This window comes from Boleophthalmus pectinirostris, unplaced genomic scaffold (genome assembly GCF_026225935.1).
Source record: "Boleophthalmus pectinirostris isolate CB_2022bp ecotype Guang Dong unplaced genomic scaffold, ASM2622593v1 HiC_scaffold_17, whole genome shotgun sequence".
NCBI lineage: Eukaryota > Metazoa > Chordata > Actinopteri > Gobiiformes > Gobiidae > Boleophthalmus > Boleophthalmus pectinirostris.
The window spans coordinates 17955603-17982289 of NW_026571115.1; the positions used below are offsets into that span (position 1 = coordinate 17955603).

Sequence of the window (26687 nt, forward strand, 5' to 3'; positions counted from 1 at the left end):
TTATAGCTTGTATGACCTCAATATATTCATTAGACTAGCTCACTGACACTTCCATCCCCCTTTTCACATTCTATAGCCTCCACTGGTTGGCTTCTATCTGTCCTTTAGGCATTTCATTTCACATACGGTCAGCAATACATCTATCAAAGCTTGGGAAAGGATGTTTGGAAGCCATCCAGTTTCCCCACTTCACTAACCACTAATACTTGAACTTTTTGCATGTTCTGTTCCTTAGACTAGGCTACTCTGAATGCTATGGACACTAGCTGCTATGATGCAAAAATGTCAAACAAAAATGATATGCACTAGTTTGGGGAGTGGTCTGGTATTTTGGGGGGTTGCTCACACTGTTTAATGCGTGTGGGAGGGGAGAGGAAACAGCGCCAGGCAAAAAGGGCGGCATATGAACAATTTTGTATTCTGCTGCAGCGTTTCTGCCCCATCCCCCCCGAACTTTTTTTTTTTTTTTTTTTAACTTCCCCTGTCTCTCCCTTCCCTAACCCCACCTCCGCTCACCCACAACCCCAGCCCCCCTCTCCACCGGCAGGTTGTTTAATACTTTCCAGATTTCTGCTGCATGCCGTCGGTCTCCTCCTGGAAGACTCGCAAATCTGCTGATGGAATTTGGCGGAAAAAGGTCTGGGAGTAGATGCCTGCGACCCACAAGTGTCCGAGGGGCAGGGAAATAGCGCCCCCTGCTGCTGAAGAAGAGTGTCGAAGGCGCTTATAGGGAAATGGGGTTTTTGACAGGCTCTGAATCTCACTGCTTTACGAAGGAGAAACAGCTGCAAGACAGAGTAGTATTACAAAGCTAGGTGAGTGGTGGTCCCCCGAACAAATCAGCCATTTCCGGTGTCAAATAACTTCCAGAATGAGGCCCATATCTTGACTTTTTACTACAGATGCCTAGTAGTTCACACACACTAAATATCCAAGATAACCTTCTTAGTCACTGAGGATGGCATCTCCTCATAATGTTCACTGTGCACAACTGCAATTTCTCGTGATAAATAAAGGTTATAAATATTGGAGTTTGGTTACACTTTCAGGCTACATAAAACTTATTTAGGCCTATATCATTGCCTAATAAATAATGTTTTAAAATGCAGCCTATATTAAAATGTGTACATATATTAACAGGCCTATATATGTACCCGACTTTTCTTCTCTAACTTCTCTAACTAACTAATGTTTGTTCGTTGTAGCCACAATGACATGCCCATAGACTATAGTATATACAGAACTACTATGGACTATGGACATGACACACCCATTTTGAGTTGAGATGAACACCCACCCTGACGCCACTAGATGGCACTATGCAATTAAATTTTAAATCCGAACCCAATAGACTACTACAACAATACACAAATGGGATAAAGTAGTTATAAATCTGCTGAACGGGGTGATTAAAACCCAAACCATTTGGAACCAATCCAAAAGTAGCAACTGCAGCAGTGATTTAGTCATGGAAGAAAGAAAAAAAACCTAACAATCTTGAAAAGAGTAATGACTTGATACCAGCAGAGGAAAGTAGGATCAATAGCTCTACTGGTTTGTATTGACGACAGCAATCAATATAAATTCGCTGCATTTTACCGCCGGTGTAAGAATAATGGCCTTTTCTGCCCTCTTTCTAGCCCTATGGCGGATTGGATGCTGATATAATGTGACTGAAAGGCTGCTGTTTACGGGGGCCACTACGATTAGACACCTCCCTGAAGCATAACCACAAAAGTAGAAACGAGCTTTGGCAATGGCTGCAGGTGCGTCCGTGCGTATTACGATTAGACTATGGTGACTTGTTGAACATCTAGTGTCCTCTTTTTCTACAAGGGTAGCGGAGGGGAGAGGATGGGGTGTGTGGAATCTCAACAAAGCTACTACCAGAAGCTACAAATACGCGTAAAATGTTCTATATTACGCAAAATTGATTATTATGTGCTTTTACCTCAGTTAGATGTTGTTGCCTCATGAAAAACTTACCCAGAATTGTGTTTTGTTTCCTTCACACATGCTTGCACAACCTTTATTATTAGTCTGTCTACATCTCCAAAGCTCAAAATACCTTATGGTGTCATGTAGAGGTAGTTTTCAAGTTAACAGCTACCTTTTTACCTTTTGTTTAGTAGAGTTTGGCAGTTCTAGGGCTGAAATTATCCAATTGATTGTGTATACATTTTTAAAACACAGTGGAGCACCTGTATTACCACATCACAATGTAGAACAGAGTGTTTTCTGTTTGAGAGAAGAACTAAGCCTAAATATGTATGGTTTTTTTTGTTGTAGTTGTTTTTTTCATTCACAAAAACCCAACAAAAAAACCCAAACAACTCCAGGTATGTTCGTGATGAGGAAAGGTCAGACAGTAGCATGATATGAACTCTTGAAGAAACTAGTAATACATAATGATTTCAATGTGACTGGACTAAAGCACCTTTATCCTTAACAAGTTTTAAAGGGTGCTACTGAAAAGTAATAGGCCTACTTGTAAGTGGGTGGTGATTAAGGTCACTTGTCATTTGCCCTTTTAGTGAGTGTTCTCTTAAGAGAAAAATTTCTGAGCCATACTTGTACATTTCTAAGAAGAATGCCCAATTAATTAAGTTACTTTTATGCACATTGTATAACCCAATTCGTCAATCCCTCTTTTTCTAAGGCCAGGGACATCCACACTTTATAATTTATTCAACTCATAGGCCACAATTAATAATAAAAATGATGCTACGTGCCAGTCATTTATATGAAGTTAGCCTCAGGTAACGTAGCCATTTAATCAGTGGATAATTGTTACATTGTATGGCCACTAGAATGATCCAACTGTGCCTCAATTGCTGCAATTGCTTCCTTCCTTCCACTTTAAGGCGGCCTTGACAACAGTGACAGGAAATACTAGAAGCACTTAAGGATTTTGAGTGCTGATTATATTAAAACTACCCAATTTGCTTGAATGCACACATACAATTGGCAGCCATTTTAACTGTTCATTACTTCTTTTATTGACAAAATATATGTTATTTTGAATACAAAGAAAGACAATGTAAATATACAATATAAAAGGACGACATTAAGGCTTAATATCCAACATTGCAGACAAAACACACTGCCTAGCCTTCGCACTCACAGCCAAATCACAATGTAGTGTTTGAGTACACATCCAGTTATGCTAATTTATTCTTTCCTGTGTGAGAAACTCTTACTCCAATTTAACTGTGATTACCCTTGTGGAGAGACAGATTTGACAGGTCCTTCCAAAAAGTCAGAAGCCTCATGATGGAAATAAGTTTTGGCTAGAAAATTGTTATTTGGCACATGTGTCAGTTATAGTTAAGGCAACAAAATCAATTAAATCCAAGGGTGCCCCAGTACTTGTGGATATGAGTTTTAGTGATGCAAGAGATACAGTCAAAATGCAATGACTATGTAACAAGCGTACCTTCGAAATGGCATTTTTAAATTTAAGGCTTTGCTGGCTGTGGCTTCTCCAGTTTCAAATGTACAATAGTAATTTCCATATTAAGAAACTGGCTATGGACGTCTGTAGTGTTTGACCATAAACAATGTATAATGCCCTTTTAATAGAAGTAGTGATGCTCTGAACACAGTGGATGCTTGGGTGCACAGTACTGCTGCATACATATAGCCCAACTTTTCAAAACATGACAGGAAGTGGTTGTGCTGCACCTTTCATTTTCAACCTGATACAACAGATTTGAAATCATTTCTCGTCAATTTGAACATTCAGAAATATCTCTCACATTTTAGGGCTTTTTAAAGTTTTTGAGATTCACACTTTCCTTTGTAATAATGCCACTTTAGTGCAGCCCCAAAAAGACTTTCTTTTTACTATTCAGCTCTTTAATCACAAGTACATTACCAAGATGTTTTTGTGGACGGGGCACATTCTAAAACAGCAGAGCTTAGATTTTCAGGCGGAAATGGGAGCCTTTGAGCGCTGTGACCCTGAGTTACATGAGAGAGGAAACTCTTGACAGATCTATGGCACTTTGCTAAAATATTTTCAGACGACAGCGACTCAAGGCGGAGGGAGTAAGACGGTTTTTCACACACTGCTGAAAAACACAGTCCCCTTTTCATTGTGACAGACCACCCACAAGTGATCCCCGCTATGACAGGGGCCTTCTGTTCAGCACGGGCCTCATGATGTCCCCACAGCCAGAGACAGAGTCAGAGCACGGTGAGAAAAGCAACAGCACATCAAGTGAGAGAGAAGCGTGAACCCAAGCTTTAGTTATGAAGAAGTGTTTTCTCTACAATAGTCCCTTTCCAGCCCGTCCTACTTGTGCACTGCTGCCATGCTAATGTGTGGAATGTATGTGAAAAAGAGCAGTCTCTCCTGTGTCACTTTCTCAAAGGCACAGAAGCATTGACAGACGATCAAAAAGTGCACGTCCTAAAGGAGCAGTCGCTTTTTGGAGAGATTTCTTCTTAACAATCCCATTCCCACACCTACTGTTCCATTCACGCAGTCAAAGGACAACATCTTCCAAAGCCCATGGCAGTGAGTTTTTCCTTTCATACTCGAATCTCATCATCTTCATCCTCCATAAAGGAAGAAAAGTTGCTCTCCTCTTCTGGTGGTGCACTGAAGGTGGCGCTGTCTGTATCTCCTGTGTATGTTTGACTCATTTGTTTGTCATCCAGAGCAGCAGAGCCGGAGCTGGACATGGAGCAGCTGTCCAGATGTTGCAGGTGTTTGGGTCGTATCTCCGGAGTGTACTCGGGCGTGTAGGGCCCTCCGTTCTCTGGCCCCAGATCAAAAGCGTTGCTCGGATGTGTCAACTGCAAATCACTCCCTCCTTGTTCCTCTGCCATCATCTCCTCCACTTTACCCTCCTCTCTCCCCAGGCTCTCCTCTTCTTCGTGGTGGCTGAGTGGAGGTGAACCGCGGCCTTCACTGCTCTTGCCTTCCTCGAATCCTAAATCATCATCTTGATTATCCATGACACCCAAAATGTCACCCAGCATGGACGGACCCAAGTCAACATGGAAGGACATTACAGATTCAGCATGCTTCATCCCACCTCCAAAGTGATGAGAGGTCTCTGGAAGTTCTGTCAGCTCCCCAAAGCTGCGTTCTTGAATTTCCACTAAATAGTTGGCAGCAGCTGCAGCTCCTCCATCATCTGTTTGTGGTTTCATTGGACTACAGGCTAGACTTGTGGGTCCCGTGCTGTCCCCTCCATCTTGATTATTAAGGAAAGGCAAAGACATGGCATTCTTGACATATGTGGGTGAGCCATCAGGGCAGAGCAGAGCGTTATCCACCCTGGTCACAGACTGGGAGCGCTTGCTGCTCTTGAACGTGCGAGACAGTAGGCCGGGCCGAGGGGAGCGGGGGAAGGAAGTGGTTTCAGATGGAGGCTCCCCAGAGCGTGTGCTGAGGAACGAGGTGTCACCAAAGGCATCACCACTGCGGCCCACGTGCATGGTGTGACGGAAGTCACCCAAGGGTGCACTGATCATCTCCCTGGTCAGGTCCACACGGGTGCGCCGTTTGGTCTGGGACGAGTTGGACACAAGCTGCTTCAGGATTGGCATGATGAAGATGTTGTGTTTTGGTTTCAGACTTCAATATAATTTTCACTGTGAAGTTGGATCTTGGTGAATCAAAAACCTGAAAGAAGAAGAAGAAAAGGTTTAGAATCTAATTGTATAGTGCATGCTTTTCATTTCCACTAATAATAAACTAACAGTATTACATCTAACACGAGCTACTTTTGAGATTTAATTTTGGCTCTTTTGCATTTTTGTTTGTAATATAATACATATGCAATGTACATATATTATGTTGTTCCACTGGGAAAGGGTATCAGATTATCTAAAAACAATTTCAATATGTGATTTTGGGAAATTCTGTGAGATTTCTACATTTGCTATAGTTATAAAAGGATCTTAGTATAGATTACTACAAGAGAAACCCTTGATATATTAAAGAAGACAAATACAGTTTGTATTGTGGTTTAGGGAATTGGAGGGAAAAGTGCACGTAATCACACAACTTGCTCCTCCACAAATAACACTGACGCCTCTATGATTACAGAAATAAAAACATTTTGAGGGAATTCTAAATGTTACCACTAACTGCAACATTTTAAACCATCTATTATGAGCTCCCAAAATGATAAGCAACATTGCAAAGAGATGACCTCAGATATGTAATGGTGAGAAATATTGCAAGGGAAGACCACAAGATTTTATTTTGAACTACCACAGACCAACAAGAGTTATGGAGGAATGCTTGAGACCTTTTCCTCTATTGCATTATAAGAACTTGTTATCTCATTTTCCTTTTCCTTCCTAAAAAACAATACTCCACCTGTCACCTGGATTTACACGGTTGCTGTCAGACAGACTTGACGGATGCAATCACAACCGGAAGATAAAGCATTTCCTTCCTTTTGAAATCTCTGACTGACAGCTGCCATGTAAGGCCCATGCATTATTAAAAAGTACAGCGAAGGAAAACAGCACCACAGGCCATCAACAAATCAGCATCACTCCCCTTGGCTCTGCACACATGGGCGTCTCATTAGGAATCCATATTGTTGTATAAAATGAACATGAAAGGAGAGGCATATGGGTGGTCTGGTCAGAAAATGTTGAGACTTTAGCGGTGTGGGTGGAAAAAACTACATCTCCAAAATGCTTACCTTGCTGTCTGCATGTCTGGTTTGCTCATAACGGCTTCTGACTGTGTAGTGTCAAGTGCTTTCAGGGGTTGTTTCTTTTTAGTAATTTGACCTCCTTTCTAAGCCCCGCCCCTCATGTGCTCTCCAGCTGAAGCTCAACTCTTCTTCCTGTTAATGCCCTCACCTGCGGACGTTTCCATAGTAACACCCTCTTGCAACAACAGAGCTTCCTGTCAAAGGGCTGCACAAGGCTCGGGGCTTCGTACGAAACAAGAAAAACATGGGCTCCTGTTCTGACAGTCGGATGTGCTAGTTAAATGTTACTACACAAAAAGACGTGCAAGTCGGGAACACAGGAGAGTTTTCTAGCACGAACTGACATAAAAAGTTGTATAATTTCATGCTTGTTGTGTCAGGAACATGTTTTGCTAGATGTAGTGCAGGAGTAATATGCCAAACAAAAAGCTGTAATTTTTAGAAGAAGGACTACAGTTCATCTAAGACACATTTGAGAACAGCATCAAATGACCGTGCAGTTTAGGGGTAAATGCTCAAACTATTACATCACACAGGCCTGAAAGCGTGTCATTTTCAGTACTAGATAACAGATCTAAATACTTCCATTGATTTATGTGGCCCTATAAAATGAGTTTTGATACTAGCTCTGGTATCAAATAGTATGTGAATATGAATACTTTGAACAACTCAGGCTCACTCAAGCTAACTGTTGAGAATTGAAAATGAAAAACCCAAATTTGCATCTCTCTAGTTAAAACAATGAACATTTTAAGTAACATGTTACAAAAGGGTTGTCAGAATCTCAAGATCTCAATTTCAGAATGGTTTTAAGCTTTATCACAACTATGAGACCACATAGTAACAAACAAAGTACTATAATGTGAGTTTAAAAGTGTTTTTGTTATTATAATTGTAGTATGAATATCGGTATTGAGCCTGTTCTTAAGTTCTAATTCGAAGTCCTTAAGTACTAATTCTGAAAAACATCCAATTGTGAAGGTCTCCAGAAGAATTAACAAAAATACTAAAATATGAACTGACAATCGAATACAAGAATCACATTTCAAACATGCCTGCAAAGATCTAAATTACAGGGTTAGCAGTTTTTAATGACAGGATATTTTGTTGTTTGTGGTGGTGAATTACGGTACTTGAAAAATTGCAGCCTTTGTGAATTGCTAATTGCGTCCATTGAAATTGTGATTTTGAGTCGATTGCGATTCCTCTTGCAGCTCTATCTGAAAGTAACATACAGCCAGTTTTGCAAAGGTGACATTGATCATCTTTACAATTATCTGTCTGGGTATTTCACAAAACTAACTGATACATCCTCAGACTTCCATCTAAAATAGTTTAGTGGAAGTAGCTCCAGATTCTCAGTAACATTAATAGCTCCACGCATGTGGGGGCGTACACATGTGAATGAGGGCCTGGGAGAGCTGCAGTCAGCGTGGGAACAGTGGGGTCATGACAGTAGGATTGACTTTACAAACACACTTTTCACAGTACTCACTCACGCTCCCAATATAGACCGATGGAAACCAAAAAAAAGAGAAGAAAATAAGTAAATACGCCATCCACGCTTTTAAAAACAGTCTTCTTTGAACCCGATTTGAAATAGCAGTGTGTTCACATGTAGATAAACCTGAGCGCTAGGAATGTTTCCAAATCATTGCTTCCTCTGCTCTCCCCCTTCGCCAGCTATTTCACATCTGCTGGGGAAATTATATTACATCCTGCTCCCCCAAATGCATTTATACCCCTGGAGGAGGCAAAGTGGCTCCGTTTATAGATCACATAACACAATTATCAATAAAAAATACCAAGTCAAGAGCTCAAAACCCAAGGATTTAATTATGTATAAAAAAAATAAAAAACAAGTTCTTTCACCAATTTGATGAAAATATTTAGCAATCTTTAGCAATAAGATGAATAAAAGTGTTTTGAAAATGCTACAGATATTTTGTACTAAAGGTTTCAATCAGAAGAAGGCAACAGTTTGTGAAAACTCTGAAAAAATCCATCATAAATCTGCCCTATGCAACTAGAGGGTCTGACTGTTCCTTATATGGAGATGTTAGTGCTTTGCCTGCAATGTTCCAAAGTATGGCATTAAACTTATATCCACAGGGACAAGCAGGGATGCCACCAGGCCAATTTACAGGTGAGAACTGTGAAGAGGCGACCCCACTCACAGTCAGAATGCTTGTTTTTAGAAAGTAATTTCAAGCAATAAAACCAATAATTGAATAAATGCATCTTAAATATATTGTGGAACATTACAAGCAAAGCAATACATCTCCGTTGTAGCGAACCCCCCAGCCTGAAAAGTTACACAATGCACATTTAACACTGGGGAAGTTATTTTCCTCTTGTATCACAATAGGTGTTTTCTCTCCAATACCTACAGCCCAGGGGAAAAAGAGCCTGTATTGACTGAGGGGCCATCTGCAGTTAAGATGAACATATTTCTTCCAAATGATCAATACTTTGACACCAGCCCCATGTGTGCCAATACACAGGAGGTTTAGTACGTCCGTCATGTTGACTGAGAGTTCATTTCTCTAATGGCGTATTGATGCTCCTTCTTTTGTATAATGTGTTTATTACTGTCTGGACACTGGGGCTCTGTCTGTCTGCTCCATTTGAAGTCACTGACCTGGATGGACGGCTTTATGACCTGGAGGTAAATTCCCATTAGGGGAGGCTGCAAGGAGGACCATTTACTAGCAGTTACTATATATTTTTTACATTTTCTATTGATAGCAGGGATGTAGCAATGACTGAAATATTGTGATATTGTATTGTCAAAAATCTCACATAATACCGTGAGCCATAACAATCGAATTACAAGTTTGTAAGGGTGTAACGATATCCAAGTCTCATGATACGATATTGTCACGGTATGAACCTCATGGTACGATATTTATTGCGTTAGCGTGGGGAAGCTCACGCACTGAAATGGAGCAAAGGATTATGGTCTATGTAGTTCCCTCTGTCCTTTTTTTTTTTTTTTTTTTAAGCAATTGCAATACGATATCTCTTAATTTAAGAAAAGAGACTGGTAATTCGATATATTGTGATGGTCCACAATATTATTGTGAGAACTTTGACGATACAATATCATGATATTTCGGTTATTGTTACTGTACATCCCTACAAGTTTGGTTGCTTAAATTCATTGTTATGGTGTAGCAACAGCTAAAAAACAACTATACTATGAACCTTTGCTATGTTTCACTCCAATCTACATGGTGAAATAACTTATTAAGCACTTTTAAATCTTAATTATTTGGATTATGACAGAAAAGCAGCAATTTCATAATTCTGTTGTTTGTATAGTATCAAGTGATTTGGATATTGTTACATCCCCAACTGAGTAATGCCTTTTGTCAATTTGTTGTTAATATAGTATGCAGAGTTACTGTAACTGTCCTTGCTTGTGGCCTTGTACATGCTGTAGTAATTAAACAGACAAATGGGCTGTACGCGATCGGTATCTACCACACAACTCAGTTAGCAGACCTGAGTATCTCATTTAGGAGGCTGCAGCCCAAGGACACAGCCAAAATCGCATTATCTCAACAGCATGGGCAGGAAACAAGCGGACATCACACTGACACTGGACCCTCTGCTGTGAATGGAGTGGCCTTAACAACATGATCCAATGAGAGGTACAAAGAGATGCCTCCCACCGACATTAAGCCAGAATTTGATTTCAAAATTGGTCTCATATTAAAGAGAGTTACCAGTAATAAGCGCTGATAACATGCCAGGAACACTTGAAACACAACATGCAAATACTAGAATTAAAAGGGATTGGACAGTTGCTGAGAACATACCCAAATTATAAAGATATGCATTCAAAACCTGGAACTGCTAAACTAATATACTGTATGTATTTTAGTTTATAGCAGTCTAAACTTCTAGCCTGATTCATCAGCCGGTTTCACTTCGCAGAAACGGTCTGACATCGCAGCATTACAATTAGTTCACTCGATGGCAGGCAGGTACTTTATTTAACCAATTGCTGCTATTTAGTCGTGATGCGCCACTAATGGGGCTAACTGATATATTAAGCTTTTCCCAAATCCCATAGGAAGAAGGGCAATAACGTCTTTCCCCTTGATAAAATTCACCAAACATTCTCTTTGTTCCGGCTTTAAATCCTCGATCTCGGGAATCATTGACAACACAGAATATATGGCTCTTTGCTGATTTGCTGATGCCCGGATTCGCACTTCCAGGGTTTATGTGAACCGTCTAGTGTATTTCAACTCCTGACCTAGTCGCTGGAGAGAAATTAAATTGAGCGGAGGCACTAGGTGGCACCAACCTGGCTACTAAACTTTAGGGTTAGTGGAGTTTTTAAGAAAAGACAGGATAAGATTTTTTTTTTTGTGTGTGAAGGACTTAAATAAATGCATTCTTAATGGTTCGATAATTGCAACGACTCATTAAGATTTTGATTTGATTGTGTTTAAAGGTCCTATATGACACAAAATTGTCTGTTGTGAGCTTTAAGTTAAGTTTAAGTTTATCTGCTCAAAACATACCTGGAGTGGTGTTTTATTTCATTCACACATGTTTGAGTAACCCTTTATTATTAGTCTATCTACATCTCCAAAGCTCAAAATGCTCTGTTCTACCTTGTGATGTCATGAAGAGGTAGTTTTCAAGTTAACAGCAACCTTTACCTTTTGTTTAGTAGAGGATGACAATTCCAGGGCTGAAATCATCCAAATGATTCTAGTGAAGGTGTGTGAACTCTAAAAACACAGTGGAGCACTCACTGTATCACCACATGACATCACAAAGCATTTTCTGTTTAAGAGAAGAACTCAGCTAAAACATGAAGGATTTGTGTGAATGAAACCACACACTGCACCAAGTATGTTTGTGATAAGGAAACTATAATATAATATTATGACAAAGATCAAAAAATAATGTAATATGAGCACTTTATATATTTCAAAATAAAGCACATTTTATTTACCATACTCTATGCATTTGATCATATAAACCCTACACTTACAATAGTCAGTAAACAGATTCCATTGTATCCATGTGCTTGAAGGCACCATTGAGCACCTTTGTCTGCTGAAGCGGCTGAGTGTCATGACACTATCCTGAATGAACTCTGGCCTTAGCGCTTATTTCTGAGGCCACTTTTCACTGCTGTAGAGAAACGCAGTGTGAAGGCCCAGAGCCCACTGATCAAAGTGGAAATCCTTGGTCCTATATGGAGCAAGGCAAATCCAAAATGTGGCTCTGTTACGGTCTTTAAATGACTTGAGAAGGGGCACAGAAGAGTTGTACATTCATCCTGGGCGAACAACGCAATGGGCCTGCGTTTTTCCAGGAATATCCATTTGTGGATATGAATGAGGTCAGACTATAGGAGGAAAGTGAGCTAGTGAGAAAGTGAGTTGTTGTTAAAGTCTTAAGAAAAATCAGACTTGTCACAGCACAGCTTCAAGCTAGGTGAGGATCAAAGCTAAACATATTTAGAAGCTCCATCCTAATATATTAGCCTGTAGGTTTAAGCAAGGATTCACTTTGGAGAGTACTTAAATGCCAGATAATCCTAAGATCTGAAGGATGTAATAAGGTTCCATTATGTAATAAGTTGAAGTAAGTAGTATGGCATAGGAATAGTCACCCTTTTGAGCATTATGCCAAAAGGAATTTCAAAAAATCTTACACGAATAAGAACAAAGTGTTCTTATTGCCAAAAGGCCATCCACAGACATAGGCTATTTGGTTTGCTCCACTTAAAATATCTATCACCAACTATAACTGCCACTGTAGTCTTAAAACTTAATAACCATTTTAGAGCTTCACAGTGGACCCAGAAAGTACACTTCAACATGTACTTGACAAGGCCTTTTAGCTTTTGCTTCTTATTTTTACAGTCAGTGCAGATGCCAGATTTGTCACTCCAACACATCTTTGATTCGTTTGTGCTTTGACGCTACTGACGGCAACAATGGAGGCATTCATAGGCTGATAAACATCATTATTATGGATCCCCTATGCATGTGTATACACAAGTCACATTGTTCAGTCCAGCTATGTGCCATTGTCTTGGTGGAATAAAAGTTATTGTGTAAGTATTAAAAACGTAAATAGAAAGTTCACGCAGCAGTTTATGAAAATAGACAAGAGATTAACTCTACATAATAACTGGTGAAGCATTTACATTATGGATTGCAATGGTAGCTACTGTCAAGTGTAACCTTGAAGTACAGCCTCTTTAGATTAGACAAGATACTTTATTGATCCTAAACGAAAATTCATGTCAAGACAAATTGGATACTGCATTTGGTCAATACAGTTGTCAGTTGTTTTAATAGTCCAACAACTACAAGTAGATACATTTTAAGATAGAAAAACAAGCTGAAGATAGAGACTTAAAGGGCCCATATTACAGCATTTCCTGATCTAGGTTATAATGTTTCCTCATCAAAAACTGTTCTGTTTTGTTTCATTCACACATGTTTAACACACAAACTCTGTATATTTAGGCTAAACTGAGTTTTTCTCTCAAGCAGAAAACACTCTGCTCCACTTTGTGATGTCATGTGGTGATACAGAAAGTACTCCACTGTGTTTTTAAACTCCATACAGCTTCACTAGAATCATTTGTAACATTTAAGCCCACAAATTTTACTGAATAAAAGCTAAAAGAAGCTATTGACTTGAAAACCACCACTTGACATCACAAGGTGGCACAGTGAATTTTCAGTTTTGGACATGTAGGCAGACGAATAATAAAGGATTACTCAAACATGTGTGGATGAAACAAAACACAACTCCAAACAACTCCAAAACAAAACTCAACATGTTTTTGATGAGCTAACAACATTCTAAAATGGCTTAAAGCTCACAAGACTCAATTTTGTGCAATATACTGTAGGACCTTTAACACTGAAACAAGAACAAGACCGTATTCCAGTAGTACCAACAGTGAGTTCAGTCTTTTACATTGCCTCTAAGACTAATACACATCACTGCTGGAATAGACCCAGTTAATAATTCCTGAACAAGATTATGGATTGAAACAACTGTTGCATATTAACTTCTATTAGTGAATATATAGTGGAATATGTTGACATTGTAAAAATACTGCCCTATCAAAATAATACAAATGTGCGCATGAATAGGGATTCGGAAAATATATCTTTATTAAACTGCCGCCCTCAGCATTTTGCCAAAATGGTTGAGTAAATGCAAATGAGGAATCCATCGTGCCATTTTTAAGTTTTTATGATGATGGCGAATAACTAAAGGTCCCCCAGACATGCAATATTCATTGTGACATCATTAGTAACTGTCACTCTCTCTTTGCTCAGTTCTGAAAGTGCAAGTTGCAAAAATGAGTCTAATTATGGATAGTTGAAACTCACTGCAGCTGTTTAACTGGTGCACCCCCAAAGCACGGAGTTCCCAGTTGTTATGAAGGGTATTATGAAATGTGGCAGCGTGTTTGTGGCAATGGGACCACAGGAAGGGCAGGGAGAAAATGAGGTAGTAAAGCTTCCCATCTCCGGAAATATACTCCGCCTGCCCTTCCTGAACACATAATATAAACAGTACAGTACATCGTAGTGTAGTACTGATGGGCTGAGCAAACAAACAGCAGCATATCCACATCAGCAGCTGCTTTATTAACTTTGTACATATATAATTATTATCGTTATCTGCTGGGGATATGAAGGGGTGGGCAATGTATGAAATCAGTGATAAATAAATGCTAAATTTAAAAAATTGCATACTGTCTAAAGAGGAAGTGGCAGAATTAAAAGGACTGTAATTTTTCAAACAAAGATAAAAAGTGCACTTTGTCTGGGTAATTTTTCACATCATGCTTGAACCTGCACTAGATGAATTATGTTTGAACAATACATGTTTTAGCACATTTCTGTCAGATGGCTATATCAGATGGCTATTATCATTATACACCAAAAGATATATTCCTTTTGTTTATATATTTACGTCATGATTTTTTTCAAAGCCTACAGGACACCACATCTACTCTAATCACCACTCTTGGGGTCTCCAACATTTTTTCCTCCGATGAGCTACCTTTACAGAACGGAAATGCCAAAGAGCTACTCATTTTAGCAATCGCAACAAATTGAGTAAATATAAGAGCCAGGGCCTTAGATAGAAACAGTTAGAGGCCTACAAAACATACACCATTATCTATTTATTAATGCAGAAATTAAAGTTAGGCATGAAAATTATATATTTACAATTTTAACAGTCATTCTATTCATCAATTTTTTGTTATTCAGCACAAAACTTATAATTCAGAAATTCTTTGGCAAGCTACTTGGTGGAGAGCTACTGGTGGCTCCTGAGCTACCGATTGGAAACCCCTGGCCTAGCTCATTGGTTCAGTCTGAATGTTATTCACACAGAGCCTGACCTCTGGGAGCAGTTTCACTCTCCTCATCATCTGCCCATTACAATTATTTTCTTATTATGACTACTTCGGAACACATCACCCACACCCCAGTTCTGGAGCTAAATTTCTCATTAATTTTTCCCTCATACACTTTCTGAAAAAAATAAAAAAAATTAAAAATAAAAAATCCTATTAAATGTTCAAAAGGGCCAAACAGCTACATGTTAAATAATGACCACAAGGCCTATAATTTCATTTAAAAAATCTGGTTCTGAAACTTTATATACTACCAATCTATGGGGGAAAAAATGAATAGAAAATTTACTTCCAGAACAGAAGCAAGTGGTCACTGTTGAGCTCCATTCAATCTATTTTTCCAGCCTTTACAGGTCCAAATAATGTCTACAACAGGACTAAACCAAATCTGAACCATGACAAGAATGCAGCCTAAATGACAAAATCAGTGGAATTCAGTGGTCAAAATGCAAGACAGAGATCATTTGGTAACTCACATAATTAACATAAACCAAATTCAGAATTGTTTTCACAAGAAGTTAGTGGTGTTTAATGACCAGGTGTCAACACTGCGACCCAGGTGCTGTTTTTACCAGGTGCCAAAAAGTACTGCAAGTATATGTCAAAAGCTCGAACAGGGACCTGTGTTTTCGGAAAGAATGTTGGAAAATTATGGGATGTTGAAAATGGTTTCTTTAAAGTGAGTGGTGTAATTATAGGGTCAAGGAGCAGAAATGCAGAGATATGGTAAAGAGGCAGGATCACATGTCATGTGGGCTCTACTTAGGCTCTTAAAGAAAAATACAAGTTAGTTAACCATTTGAATTATGACAAATTGTTCAGGATTATTATTTTTTTTTAAATTACTGAATCCGTGCTTGGGACTGGTGCAAAGAAGTGACGGTAGGACTGTCACAATACCAAATTTTGAAGTGTGATATATTGGTGAAGTAAATATAGACTATATTGCAACTAAAAGCATAATTATCTATAAAAAATATTCCAAATGTACCTTATTGTTGCAGGAAATAAATAGAAACTTTAATAATTAGATTGTATAGTTTTAGTTCATTCAACCTTTTACAGCTGAAATTTTATCATACTGCAAAAAAATAAATAAATCTAACAATTACATAGAAAAAAAGAACTCATGATAAATACTGACCACCCAAAATGATTGTTCCATCCATCATATATTGAATGATAAGTCGATATAGCATTTATCATGATAGGCCTAAGTGACTGTCTAATGTAACTGATCAAATGCATGGGAAAAAGTTGAAGAATGCTGATAAACTTGTAAATGAGTTTACCACTGTCCTGGTGTGGTCTTGAAGCAACAAACTGTGGAGCCATTTGTCCTGTGTTGTTTGTGGACGTAAACCGATTTCAACAAGTGACAACAGGGCAGATTAGAAAAACAGAACATTTCCTAGCGTCAACACACAAGCATACCAATCACAATGCATGCAGGGAAAAAAGACGAAGAAAAACAATGGCGGCAAACAAAAGGCATGGGAACAAACTCTTCGTTCACATAATGACACAGAGTATGCGGTTAGAATCTCAAGTTTAAGACGAGCCTTAAGAATGTAAATGCCAATGAACTAGAGTTTGCCCCAGTTAACTAAACACGAGCAACAGTGAACTTTAGGTTGCAGTGTAGGGTTCAAAATTACATCAAAGCAGACGCATTTGAAATCGAAATGTTTAGTCCCCTACCCAACACCGTAAACCAGATCTGAACATATCCTTTAAAGGTAAAATATTACACAAAATTGACTCTTGAGAGATTTTGGCAATGTTGTAATGTTGTTATCTCATCAAAAACATACCCAGAGTTATGTTTTGTTTAATTCACACATGTTCGATTAATCATTTATTATTTGTCTACATCTCCAGATGTAAAAATGCTCTGTCCCACCTTGTGATGTCATGTAGTGGTAGCTTTCAAGTTAACGCCTACCCTTTACAGTTTGTTCAGTAAAGATCGGCAATTCCAGGACTAATATCATCCAAAAGCGTTCTGGTGATGGTGTATGGAGTTTAAAAACGGTGGAGCTTTTCCTGTATTGTCACATGACATCACAAGGTGGAACAGAGTGTTTTCTGTTTGAGAGAAAACACAACTCCAGGTGTGTTTTTGATGAGGAAACAACATTAGAACATAGATAAAAAAAATAGCGTAATATGGGTCCTCTAAGTTGTTTTTGTTTTTAATTCAGTCGGCCTCATGATGTAAAAATCAGATATCGAATTAGACAGTTCATCACCTTATACTGACATCAGCAAATTAAATATCCATAAAACATTAACAAAATCTGAGTTTGGTGTAATCACTTTTACAAGCACCACTCACAGATGGGGAAAAAAAATAACAGTTTATTCTGGCATTTCCTGGAATGTGTAGGACGGGACACTCGTAGACTTACAGCAGACAGAGTGCAGACACGCTCAAACAGGGAAATGCTCAGTGCCCACAAATAACACAGTAAAGCCCCACTTTAGTGGTTCTGGTGCATCTGATTACCTCTAAAGGGAAAGTGAACAGCACCTACCGCTTGTATTTGTACATCCTAACTGTACACAAGCCAGGAGCCAGCTGATTATGAGCACACTTTATTGTAGGCTGTAATATTGGGCTTAGCAACGTGTTAACAACTACAAGGATGCACAACTGTCACATTAGTGCTATAAATATACCTCTCATACAGGTAATTAAATACCAAACAGGAAATCGTAAGGTTCTCCACAAACGTATAGGCTCTTCGAGGATGGATGTATATGCCTTATTTGACCAGTCTCTTGCTATTTTTGCTACTTATGTTGGGTTTATTATTACCATTTATGGTTTTGCTGTTTGTTATTATATTTATTGAGATGTGTGAGCTACTCTATCCACTGTGGATCAGTAAAGTCCAAGTTATAGAATAAATGTACTGCTATTTTGGAAAGCAAATTTAATCACAGTAACTAAACTAAAAAGAGCTTATAGGGACAACAAAGCCCCCTAAAACTTTAAAAGCCAAGCACTTTGCCCTAGTGCTGATAAGATAATCTCCCCAAACAATACCTGAGGAGCAGTTATCTGGGTGGCATTGATGGAGTGATGGTTGACAGACTTGCAGGCCCTGTGCTGCTGTTCCAGTCAATGGACTCATCACAGGCCCCATGACAATCCAGCCAAGCAAATAGAAAGCACTGACCAGGTCAGAACACTGCCAGGAAGAGGGTGACTAATGGACAGGGCTAATACGTCTACATCGCATGGGTCACAAAGTTTGTGATGGGATCATCGTGGGTGCTACAGTCAGTAAGGCACTGAGTCCAACCAAGTGGCTCTTTGGAATGTAAGAAACTGTGCTTGACAGAGATTTTCCTTTACCATTTCCTTTCAGGTGGAGAAAAAGTGACTTATGGTATAAAGTAAAATTGGAAAACTATAGCGAGTTTCTACAAAAGGTATCTGATAACCACCTCTTTGTACCCACACCAGAAATAGGCCATATAATTGTATCTTCATATCTCGTCTCGTGATTTATTAGAATGTATTTTCTACCAAATTTCCCTCTTTCCACGTGATTTCTTTCTTGCTAGTATCAGCCTACACCTTAGAGCGTGATCCAGGGTGGGTCAATGGCAGGAGAACAATAAGTAGCTGACCCCCAAGGCGTCAGCTGGTTAGCGCACGCTCTGCCAAGCCGCTGCGTAAAACCATATTTCTTTATATTCCAGGATAAATGTATAAAAATAAACCAACCTTAAATGGTGTATACGATCTAATTTATGCAAGCGTTTGTCAAGAACAATAGGTATAATTACTTACCAAGCATCCCATTCACAAAAAGCCGGGTGCTGCGTGCTCCTCCGTAAGCCCCCCAGCGGCTTGATGGTGAGGTCGCACTCACAGAACAAAACGCTTGGAGAAACCGCGGCTCTTTTACGCACGGTTAGAAATATAAACGGTACACAAACAGGTCTTCTGTAAAACGGGACGTGCAGCACATCCTTCGAGGCACTGCTGCTGCTCTGAGGGCGATAATTCACTACAAAGCCTCCTGCTTCTGGAGACTGGAGTGTGCGCCGTGGACACGCCCCTTTAGATGGCCCCTTAAAGATACAGGAGACACGCACATGAGACTCAACGTGACACACCGAGGAGGAAACTGTGTAATGTTAATTTATGAACTAATAATTAAGTGACTTGTCAACTGGGTTTTATATGACCTACTTGGAATAAACTATAGCTATAGGTTTAAGGCAAGATAAATAAATGGTAAGCCAACCAGAAAGTAGTCAAAAGTAAGAAGTAGATTTAAGTAAATAAGTAAACAAGTAAGAAAGTATGTGCAACTTTTTGGAGGAGGGTCTGTCATGTGTTTGTCTCCATGGAGATGTTATTGCTGAGCCCAGAATGTTCCACAGTATGTTGTGGACATATCTATCTCCATGTAGACAAGCTTAGACCAACCTACAGGTCAGATCTGTGGAAAGGAGACCTTACTTACAGAAGGAATTGGTATTTCCCCAGGTATTTGGGGCAATAAAAACACCTGCAATTGAATACGTGTAAGATAGGTAAGTTTAATAACAAAGTGTGGAACATATTGAGCAATAACATCTTGGAGATAGACACCCAATCAGAGAAGTTACACAGTGCACCTTTAAGATATGTGTTATTTTATGATTTTCTTCAAATGGAAAAACAACAAACATAGAGCAACACCACTGAAATCATGTTAGGATTCATTTGATGTCTAGTTAGTTCCTAATAAACAAACCTTCACCCTATTGACATGTCAATGGACAGTGTCAGTCATCTTCATACAGAGCTGTGACACCTCTTGTTTAAACTTGTGTATTGCGGGTCTCTTGGATGACCTCTGCCTTTGACCACAAATAGGTGTTAACAGGCAGGATGTGGCCTGAGGTGATACAAGCCCTTCTTGATCTCAGCTCCGAGGAATGTGTAAATGTTGTTTGATAATTGTCACAAGTCTGTAGTCCTAAATACCTGATTAGAATCACTTAATCGGTTTTGTCTTTTACAGTCGTGCTTTAATGAGGCAGTGCTAAAGGCGCTGAGCGGCATTCACACATATTCTGTGTCTTTGGCAGTGTTCCCAGTACGGCATGTCCCACCAGCAGAGAGAGGGCCAGTGCCCTTTTACCCAAAACTGACAGGCGGATGCTTTTTGTCTTAGCTCAAACTCTTATTCATTAATGTTTAACAAAATGTTTATGTTCTCAAACTATCGCAGCCAACTACTACTTCTATTTCTTCAATAGATTATGCCTTGTACTTTTCAACTGTATGCTAACCCTTGTACTTTTCAACTGAATGCCTCTCAGAAAAACTTGTCTCAGTGTCAAGAGCAAATCTGAATTCATAATATTCAAGTGAGTGAACCCACTGCCATTATTGTGTACAATCCAACTTTTCATAACTACACAAGGTCAGCTATGAGAGCTTGTAAGAGTCTGATGTATCTGAAATCATATATCTAAAGAAGGATTATTATGTAGCAGCTATTATGTTTCATTTTATCACTATGGCAATAAGTCATCAGGATGCATTTCATGGTAGCATTGTGAACCCTACAATGCAAGTAAAAAAATCGTCATGATTGATATTTAAATTAGTATCTAGTTTTGATACTAGTTTTAGCCTATCCATTTTTGGACAACTACAGAAACTAAATGCCATTATAAAGAACAGACATGTAATATTCTACAAGTTGCTGTACACTTCCTTCAAGTACCACTCAGTGATACCATTCAGGTGATTGTAATAGCATTCTGTTTGCATAATGACATGCTTTGCACTGCCATGTGTGTCTGATTACAATGTTTAACCAGTAACAATCTTTTACCCTTGGCTCAGCTTGACTTTCTCTTTGCTTAAAACCACCACATCACATCTGAGAGGTCCTCTTTCTTTTGCTTCTCTTGAGATCGATGTTTTCCGGTCTGAAATAAGGAGATTATCCAGGCAGGCAGACACACTCCCTCCCTTCTTCCAGACCTCTAGAGCTCTTCAGCCTGTGCACATGCGATCGAGTTCTTCTGCAAATTCTTCTCTCCACCTCCATGCCCTCCTCCAATTATTTCTGTTGTGGCTGAAAGGATTAGGTCATTTTGCACCAAAGGATCAAGTGTCACATTTAATATGAAAATGAAAGGTGAGGGTATTAAAAAAGGTAAAAGCAAGATTCAAAGCCAAATACTCCATTTTCATATGTGTTTGTAAAGTAGTCAATGGAAAGGCAGTTAAAAATAGAATAATTTATTTGAAGTGCTACCATGAATAGGTCCTTAATGTTTACTTGCTCATGTACAGTGATAAGCAATTTCCATTTCTGACAGAATGACAAATGAACCGTACATAACTTCAGCACAGTAAAGTTCCCAAGTTTTAAAAAGCAATAATGAAAGTGAAAGTGATTTTGTGTTTTGTGTGTGTCAGTGTACACAGTGGTAGTTTGACACATAAAACCACATCATTAAAAGAAGCTTTCAAATAAACACAGTTCTGTCCCAATCCCATCCCCACAGCAGTGATTGATGCCTCAGAAATGATGCATTCTATTTTTGGCAGACAATTACTGGCACAGATTTCAAATAGATATACGTAATTACAAATAAAATATCATTTTGGTCTTCTCTTGAGTCTGTCAGTAGTTAAAAAATAATAAAGCTGCTGTGTATTTACCAGCACATTGTCAAAATATTGTCAGACAACTATCAAGGTGCCACAACGCTTTAATGTGATTTGTTACATTACCACTAGTGATTCTGAAAATGTAGAGCCTTGAGCTGTCTGATATAAATATCTTGTAAACAATATGGACAAGTACATATCAACACAGAATGTTTTTCCAACAATGATTAGGCAGAAGTTCAAACTGCGCCGAAGGCAGCAGTGAGCAGCGATGCCAGTGCCAAAGTCCACCACTGTTTAAATATCACATAAGTCCAGAGCTTCTGCAGCCACTGTCCAGTCCTAACCATGTGGTCCATTCTCTTGTGGTCTAAGGTGACTGTTGTTCAATAAAGCTCTCATATTAAACATATTCATACAGTGTGTTAATACAAGGGCTCTCTTTTCATTGCCCCGTTGAAATGCATTCAATCTCTCAAATGATTGTCTTTTTTCATAAAATATGTCAAACAAATTGACCATTCACACACATGGACACCCTGACAAAGGAGAAAGGGCTAGTCAAGATGCCTGCAATGCCAAATACAGAGCAACAACTCTGCCTGTGCAACAGAACAGGACAAACACAATCAAATGAACCATAGCCACATCCTCCTGTCCTCAGGGTCGTCAGGCTCCTGCAGGTCAGAGCAGAGTGTGTGTCAAACAAAGGAAGAGAAGCCTGCGCTGGGCGTCTGCGTACAGCCCAGGCTGCTGGGGGGCCGGTACAGGGTGCTGTGCTGACTCACAGGTTCAGATGAGAGCAGGGAGGGGGTGGGAGTCCGGCTGCCTTTGGGCCTGAACAGGGTGCCCTGGCCTGGGGGCTGTGGCGTGGAAGCGCTCTGGGGCAGCAGAGGGGGCAGGGGGGGCAGAGGGGGCACTGGAGGGGGGAGGGGTCTGGACTCCTGCTCCACCAGAGGCTCGGGCTGGGAGTACCCATACGCTGGAGGGCGGGACACACCCTTCTGCTGACGCCGCCATGAGTTATAGTACGTGGGATCACTTATGTAGTGGTTCACAAGGAGTGTGTCTTCTGCCTGCTCTGGTCCATCTCATATTCACTGTCACTACCCTGTGGAACAGAAAATACTCTTTTAGGCTAGAACTTGTCTAATAATAATGATACAAAAAATACTACCTACAATCATACCACTTTTCAAAACCCTGATCTGTAAAATGTATAACCAGTTATGCCGAGAGCTATAGTCTGGGCAGGTTTGTGGGTCAGACAAGTGTCTCGTTTACTGCTGTGTTGAGGTCCTGGTGCTCAGCAGATGTTGAAGCACCATTTATTTGCACAAGAGGCAGGTAAACACAGGGGGCAGTGCTGAGTGAGAAGAAAAACACTGGTTCGTGTCTCCCATGAGAGCACTGTTTAATCAAAGTGTCTTTAACAATGTTTTTACTGAGCAGGTAAAATAAATGATTGGACAGAACATGAACAACAGACATCTATAGTGTGGTACCCTTCTTCACCTCTTTAATCTTTAATTAGAGGTGAGAAGAATAAGAACACTGGTACTCTACTTTGGATCAAAGGCACTATTCCAAAACAAAAATACTCAAAAGTATATTAATAGAAACCTTCAGAAATAATAAAACACACATAAACTATGAACTGCAAGTAAAATGTACATAAGAAGGAAAAGTCACAGATGCATAAAGATAATGTCTAAAAACTGGAACACACTCAGCCACAAGTTTGAAGTCCTTAAAACCCCTTCCTGTGAGATCAATCAATATACAATTTCTGACAACTTAAGCGAAGACTTTTAAATTGACCATAAATCTGAAATAGCTGTAATTTTAAGATTGGAAAGGTTATATCATTCCCTGGAGGATCTCTGTGTCACTGTGACAAATTGACACATCCAACTTTTAACTTAACTTCATTTTGTATTCCAGACAAGAAGGTGAGTAAAAGTTACCTGAGAGTCAGATATCTCGGATGGTTTCTCTGTTAGGCTGCTGCTCTCTGCGGGGATCAAGTCGTTGTATTTGGTGCTGACATCCTCATCGGAGTAGTGCAGGCTCCCAGGGCTGGGCCTAGGGGGCGATCTGTGGAACAAGAAGACCACTGAGGTTAACATTATTCATGCAAGTACCGGAGGTCTGGAAGCGCAGAGGAAGTGATCTAGGTCAAGTTGAAGGTTGAAGATCTTGTAGTAGAAAAGGAATGTTCAGCTAGGCCTACTAATTTACAGTGTAACTATGCAGGCCAGTCATGGTACAAATATCAATATAAATCCAGACAAGATTGAAGTTGAAATTTACCATGCACAACACACTGTATGAGTGTGTATGTGAATTCAATTGTATTTTAGACAATAAAAGAGCATGCACTAGTTACAAACAAATTAAATTATATATCTTCTGGTTGCGCTTTTAATGGGATAGATATAGTTGTGAACAATGAGCCCCTTTCATTATACCTCAAGTAGAGTCAGCCGTAATAAGAAACAGTAACCTTGGACCGAGAAAGAATTTAAAGTTCAAGTCAAAGTTAGTGTCTAAATCTTATCCATTATTCATGAGAGAATATGATATTGCTAATACTAATGCATTAAAAAAATAAAACTATAAAAAGCGTTCAACTTAAGCATTTTTGCTTAATCTGTAATGAATAATAACACATTCTTGTAAAAATTTATTTTGTCATACAACACAAATGTTAACTAAAAGGGGACAAAATGTACTGAGATGTATTTGCCAGTTTCCTAAAGCAAATCAAGTTTAAAGAGAGCCATTATTCCCAGAATCCTTTGCTTCAGTCTGTTTAGAGAGTTGGCAGGGAATAGGCTTTGACCTGAGCTAACATGCAAGAAGTGCGCATGGGATCATCTCGATAGGACTATGCAGTGAGTTCAGACCTCTTGTAGAAAATCTGAACAAATGAGCTAACATTATGTAGTCTCTTAAAGAGCGTAGGTCAAGTTATAGGACCTCTGACTTTTCTGGCTCTAGTCATTAACTCATTAAAGGAAACATCTGTGCACACCATTATATTTTCCCTTCGTGCAATAATTACTGTTGCCTTCAAGGTCAGTCAGGAAAGAAACGACTGGCACAGTGTCTCAGACCATTTCTCTGACATCTTCACATCAGAAAGTTTGACTAGCAGGGCACTGAGGCAGCAGTATAAAAGCTGGGTGAATTACACAAACCGGAAAGATCATGAATATTTAACGTGTCTGCGAGAGAAAATGGTATATAGACAAGCATAAGAATGTGATGTCAAGTGTAATTTTAAGTGCTTGGCAGACAACCTTACAACCTCTACTATAAAGGAGACATGAAATGCACCGTGGCTGCCAAGAGAGGCACGCTGCTGGGATGGGACAAGACAAGTTGATGGTCGAAGATGTTGACAGAAAAAGGAAGACATCTTGTCTACTTTTACTTTTAAGTGGATAATGTTTTAGGGGGAATAGCTTCAGATTAAGGCAAAGGTTGGACTAGACTTTAAAAAGATCAGTCCACAGGTTTTTGGTGGAGAGGAGTGATGCTTCTTCACACTGTGCCTGACCACTCCAAAATACTCAGAGCGAAATTTGAATTATTTAAGAGCTCCATCTTTTTTCTTGTCTTATCTTCTAATCACCAGCTCCTGCACCCTTTCAGATGTCCCACAGGGAAGCCCTCGGCCGCTCCTCGTGCTCAGTCCACAGATCATTAGTAAAGACTGTGGCACTTCTTCAAAGGCAGCCAGATACACTGAGGCCTCTTTGATCCCCTCCTCTGGCCTCTCCGGTCAGCCAGAAAACACAGCATATATCCCTTAACGGTAATATAGGCTCTTTTGACTTGTTACTCTAAAGAATGTGCAGAGTCAACTTGTTTACATTGTAGTAACTTGTTATTTTTCCCCATTCAAAATTCTCTGTAATTTACTAGCTAAATGTAATAATGAGAAGCCAGTACTTTGTGCTGTGGGTCAGTTCATTTCCCCAGTCATCCAGGTACCATTTTTATAACAAGCATGTTTCCAAATTAGTCAACTGGACAAGGTTTTTGAGCTAAAGATGCTCTGCCTGAATTGATTTTGCCCTTGGTTACAGAAACTTCACCTCAGTAACTCCAGTTTGGCTCTTTTATAAAACCTTTTTGTTACTATGGCAATGTACAAGGATAGACCAAAATACATAAATAAGTAGTACAATTACATTTCTGATGCTTTGTTGGACCACATGCATCATTATATGTTTCACTTATTATTTTTTATTTATTTCTTATTATAATTTAGCTTGCTGGTGTTTAGTCCTCAGCTGTTTGCCCTAAGCCTGGATAAAGGCTGAAGGTTGTAACAGGGAAGCGCTCTGAAAACAATAAATTATGCATGAGTATGCCAGCATGTTGGATACAGTTTAAATTAATAAAAAAAGATCTTATCTGTCTTACTGAAACAATGTAGTTTTATGTTAATTAACTATGCTATATGTACTGAAGTTAGTATGCATGAGTTTGAGCCTACCTGCATTTCACTATAAGCAGAAATCTCTCTTATCTCATGTTTATCTAACACAAACAGCAAAGACTGATTAGCAGTAGGCTCACATACTGGTACACATGTCTTTAATAAAAGGACAAGGCCAGCCTGTGACTATCTCTAAAGCACTGATGGACAGAAAACCCACACAGAATTTGATGAATGCTAATTAGCCGCCATTGTGCCGGAGTCTCCATAAAATGCTACTTCACACAAATGGTGAATATTAATGAGGATGGGAAAATCGAATGGCCTTCTCACAGTTTGCATGTGCTCGCTCTCAAGATTTGCCATTATCTGTGTGAACGCAACATGATTCATTTCTGTCACTGTGGCTCTATACTGAAAAGGGCGCTGATTAAATTGATATAACATTGGGTTGAACAAAGGGAGGGAACACGC

General features: G+C 39.4%; 2 protein-coding genes across 3 annotated transcripts in view; both read right to left on the reverse strand.

Moving 5' to 3' along the window:
• Window positions 1–2974: 2974 nt before the first annotated feature.
• On the reverse strand, window positions 2975–19161 carry cdc42ep4a (CDC42 effector protein (Rho GTPase binding) 4a). 2 transcript variants are annotated; one of them, XM_020932468.2, is made up of 2 exons: window positions 18926–19161; window positions 2975–5638 (listed from the first exon to the last, which is right to left on the reverse strand). In XM_020932468.2, the coding sequence occupies exon 2, from the start codon at window positions 5560–5562 to the stop codon at window positions 4537–4539; it is 1026 nt and encodes a 341-aa protein (XP_020788127.1). In that variant the 5' UTR covers window positions 5563–5638; window positions 18926–19161; the 3' UTR covers window positions 2975–4536. The 2 variants fall into 2 exon arrangements, with proteins under 2 accessions (XP_020788127.1, XP_020788135.1); XM_020932476.2 differs by lacking the exon at window positions 18926–19161 and adding an exon at window positions 6675–6712.
• Window positions 19162–22461: 3300 nt separating this feature from the next.
• Window positions 22462–26687, reverse strand: part of sdk2a (sidekick cell adhesion molecule 2a) — a 182327-nt gene continuing 178101 nt past the window's right edge. The window contains 4 exon segments of the mRNA XM_055152572.1: window positions 22462–22641; window positions 22714–22820; window positions 22823–22871; window positions 23728–23857. Of these exon segments, the coding sequence (XP_055008547.1) occupies window positions 22462–22641; window positions 22714–22820; window positions 22823–22871; window positions 23728–23857 (466 nt within the window).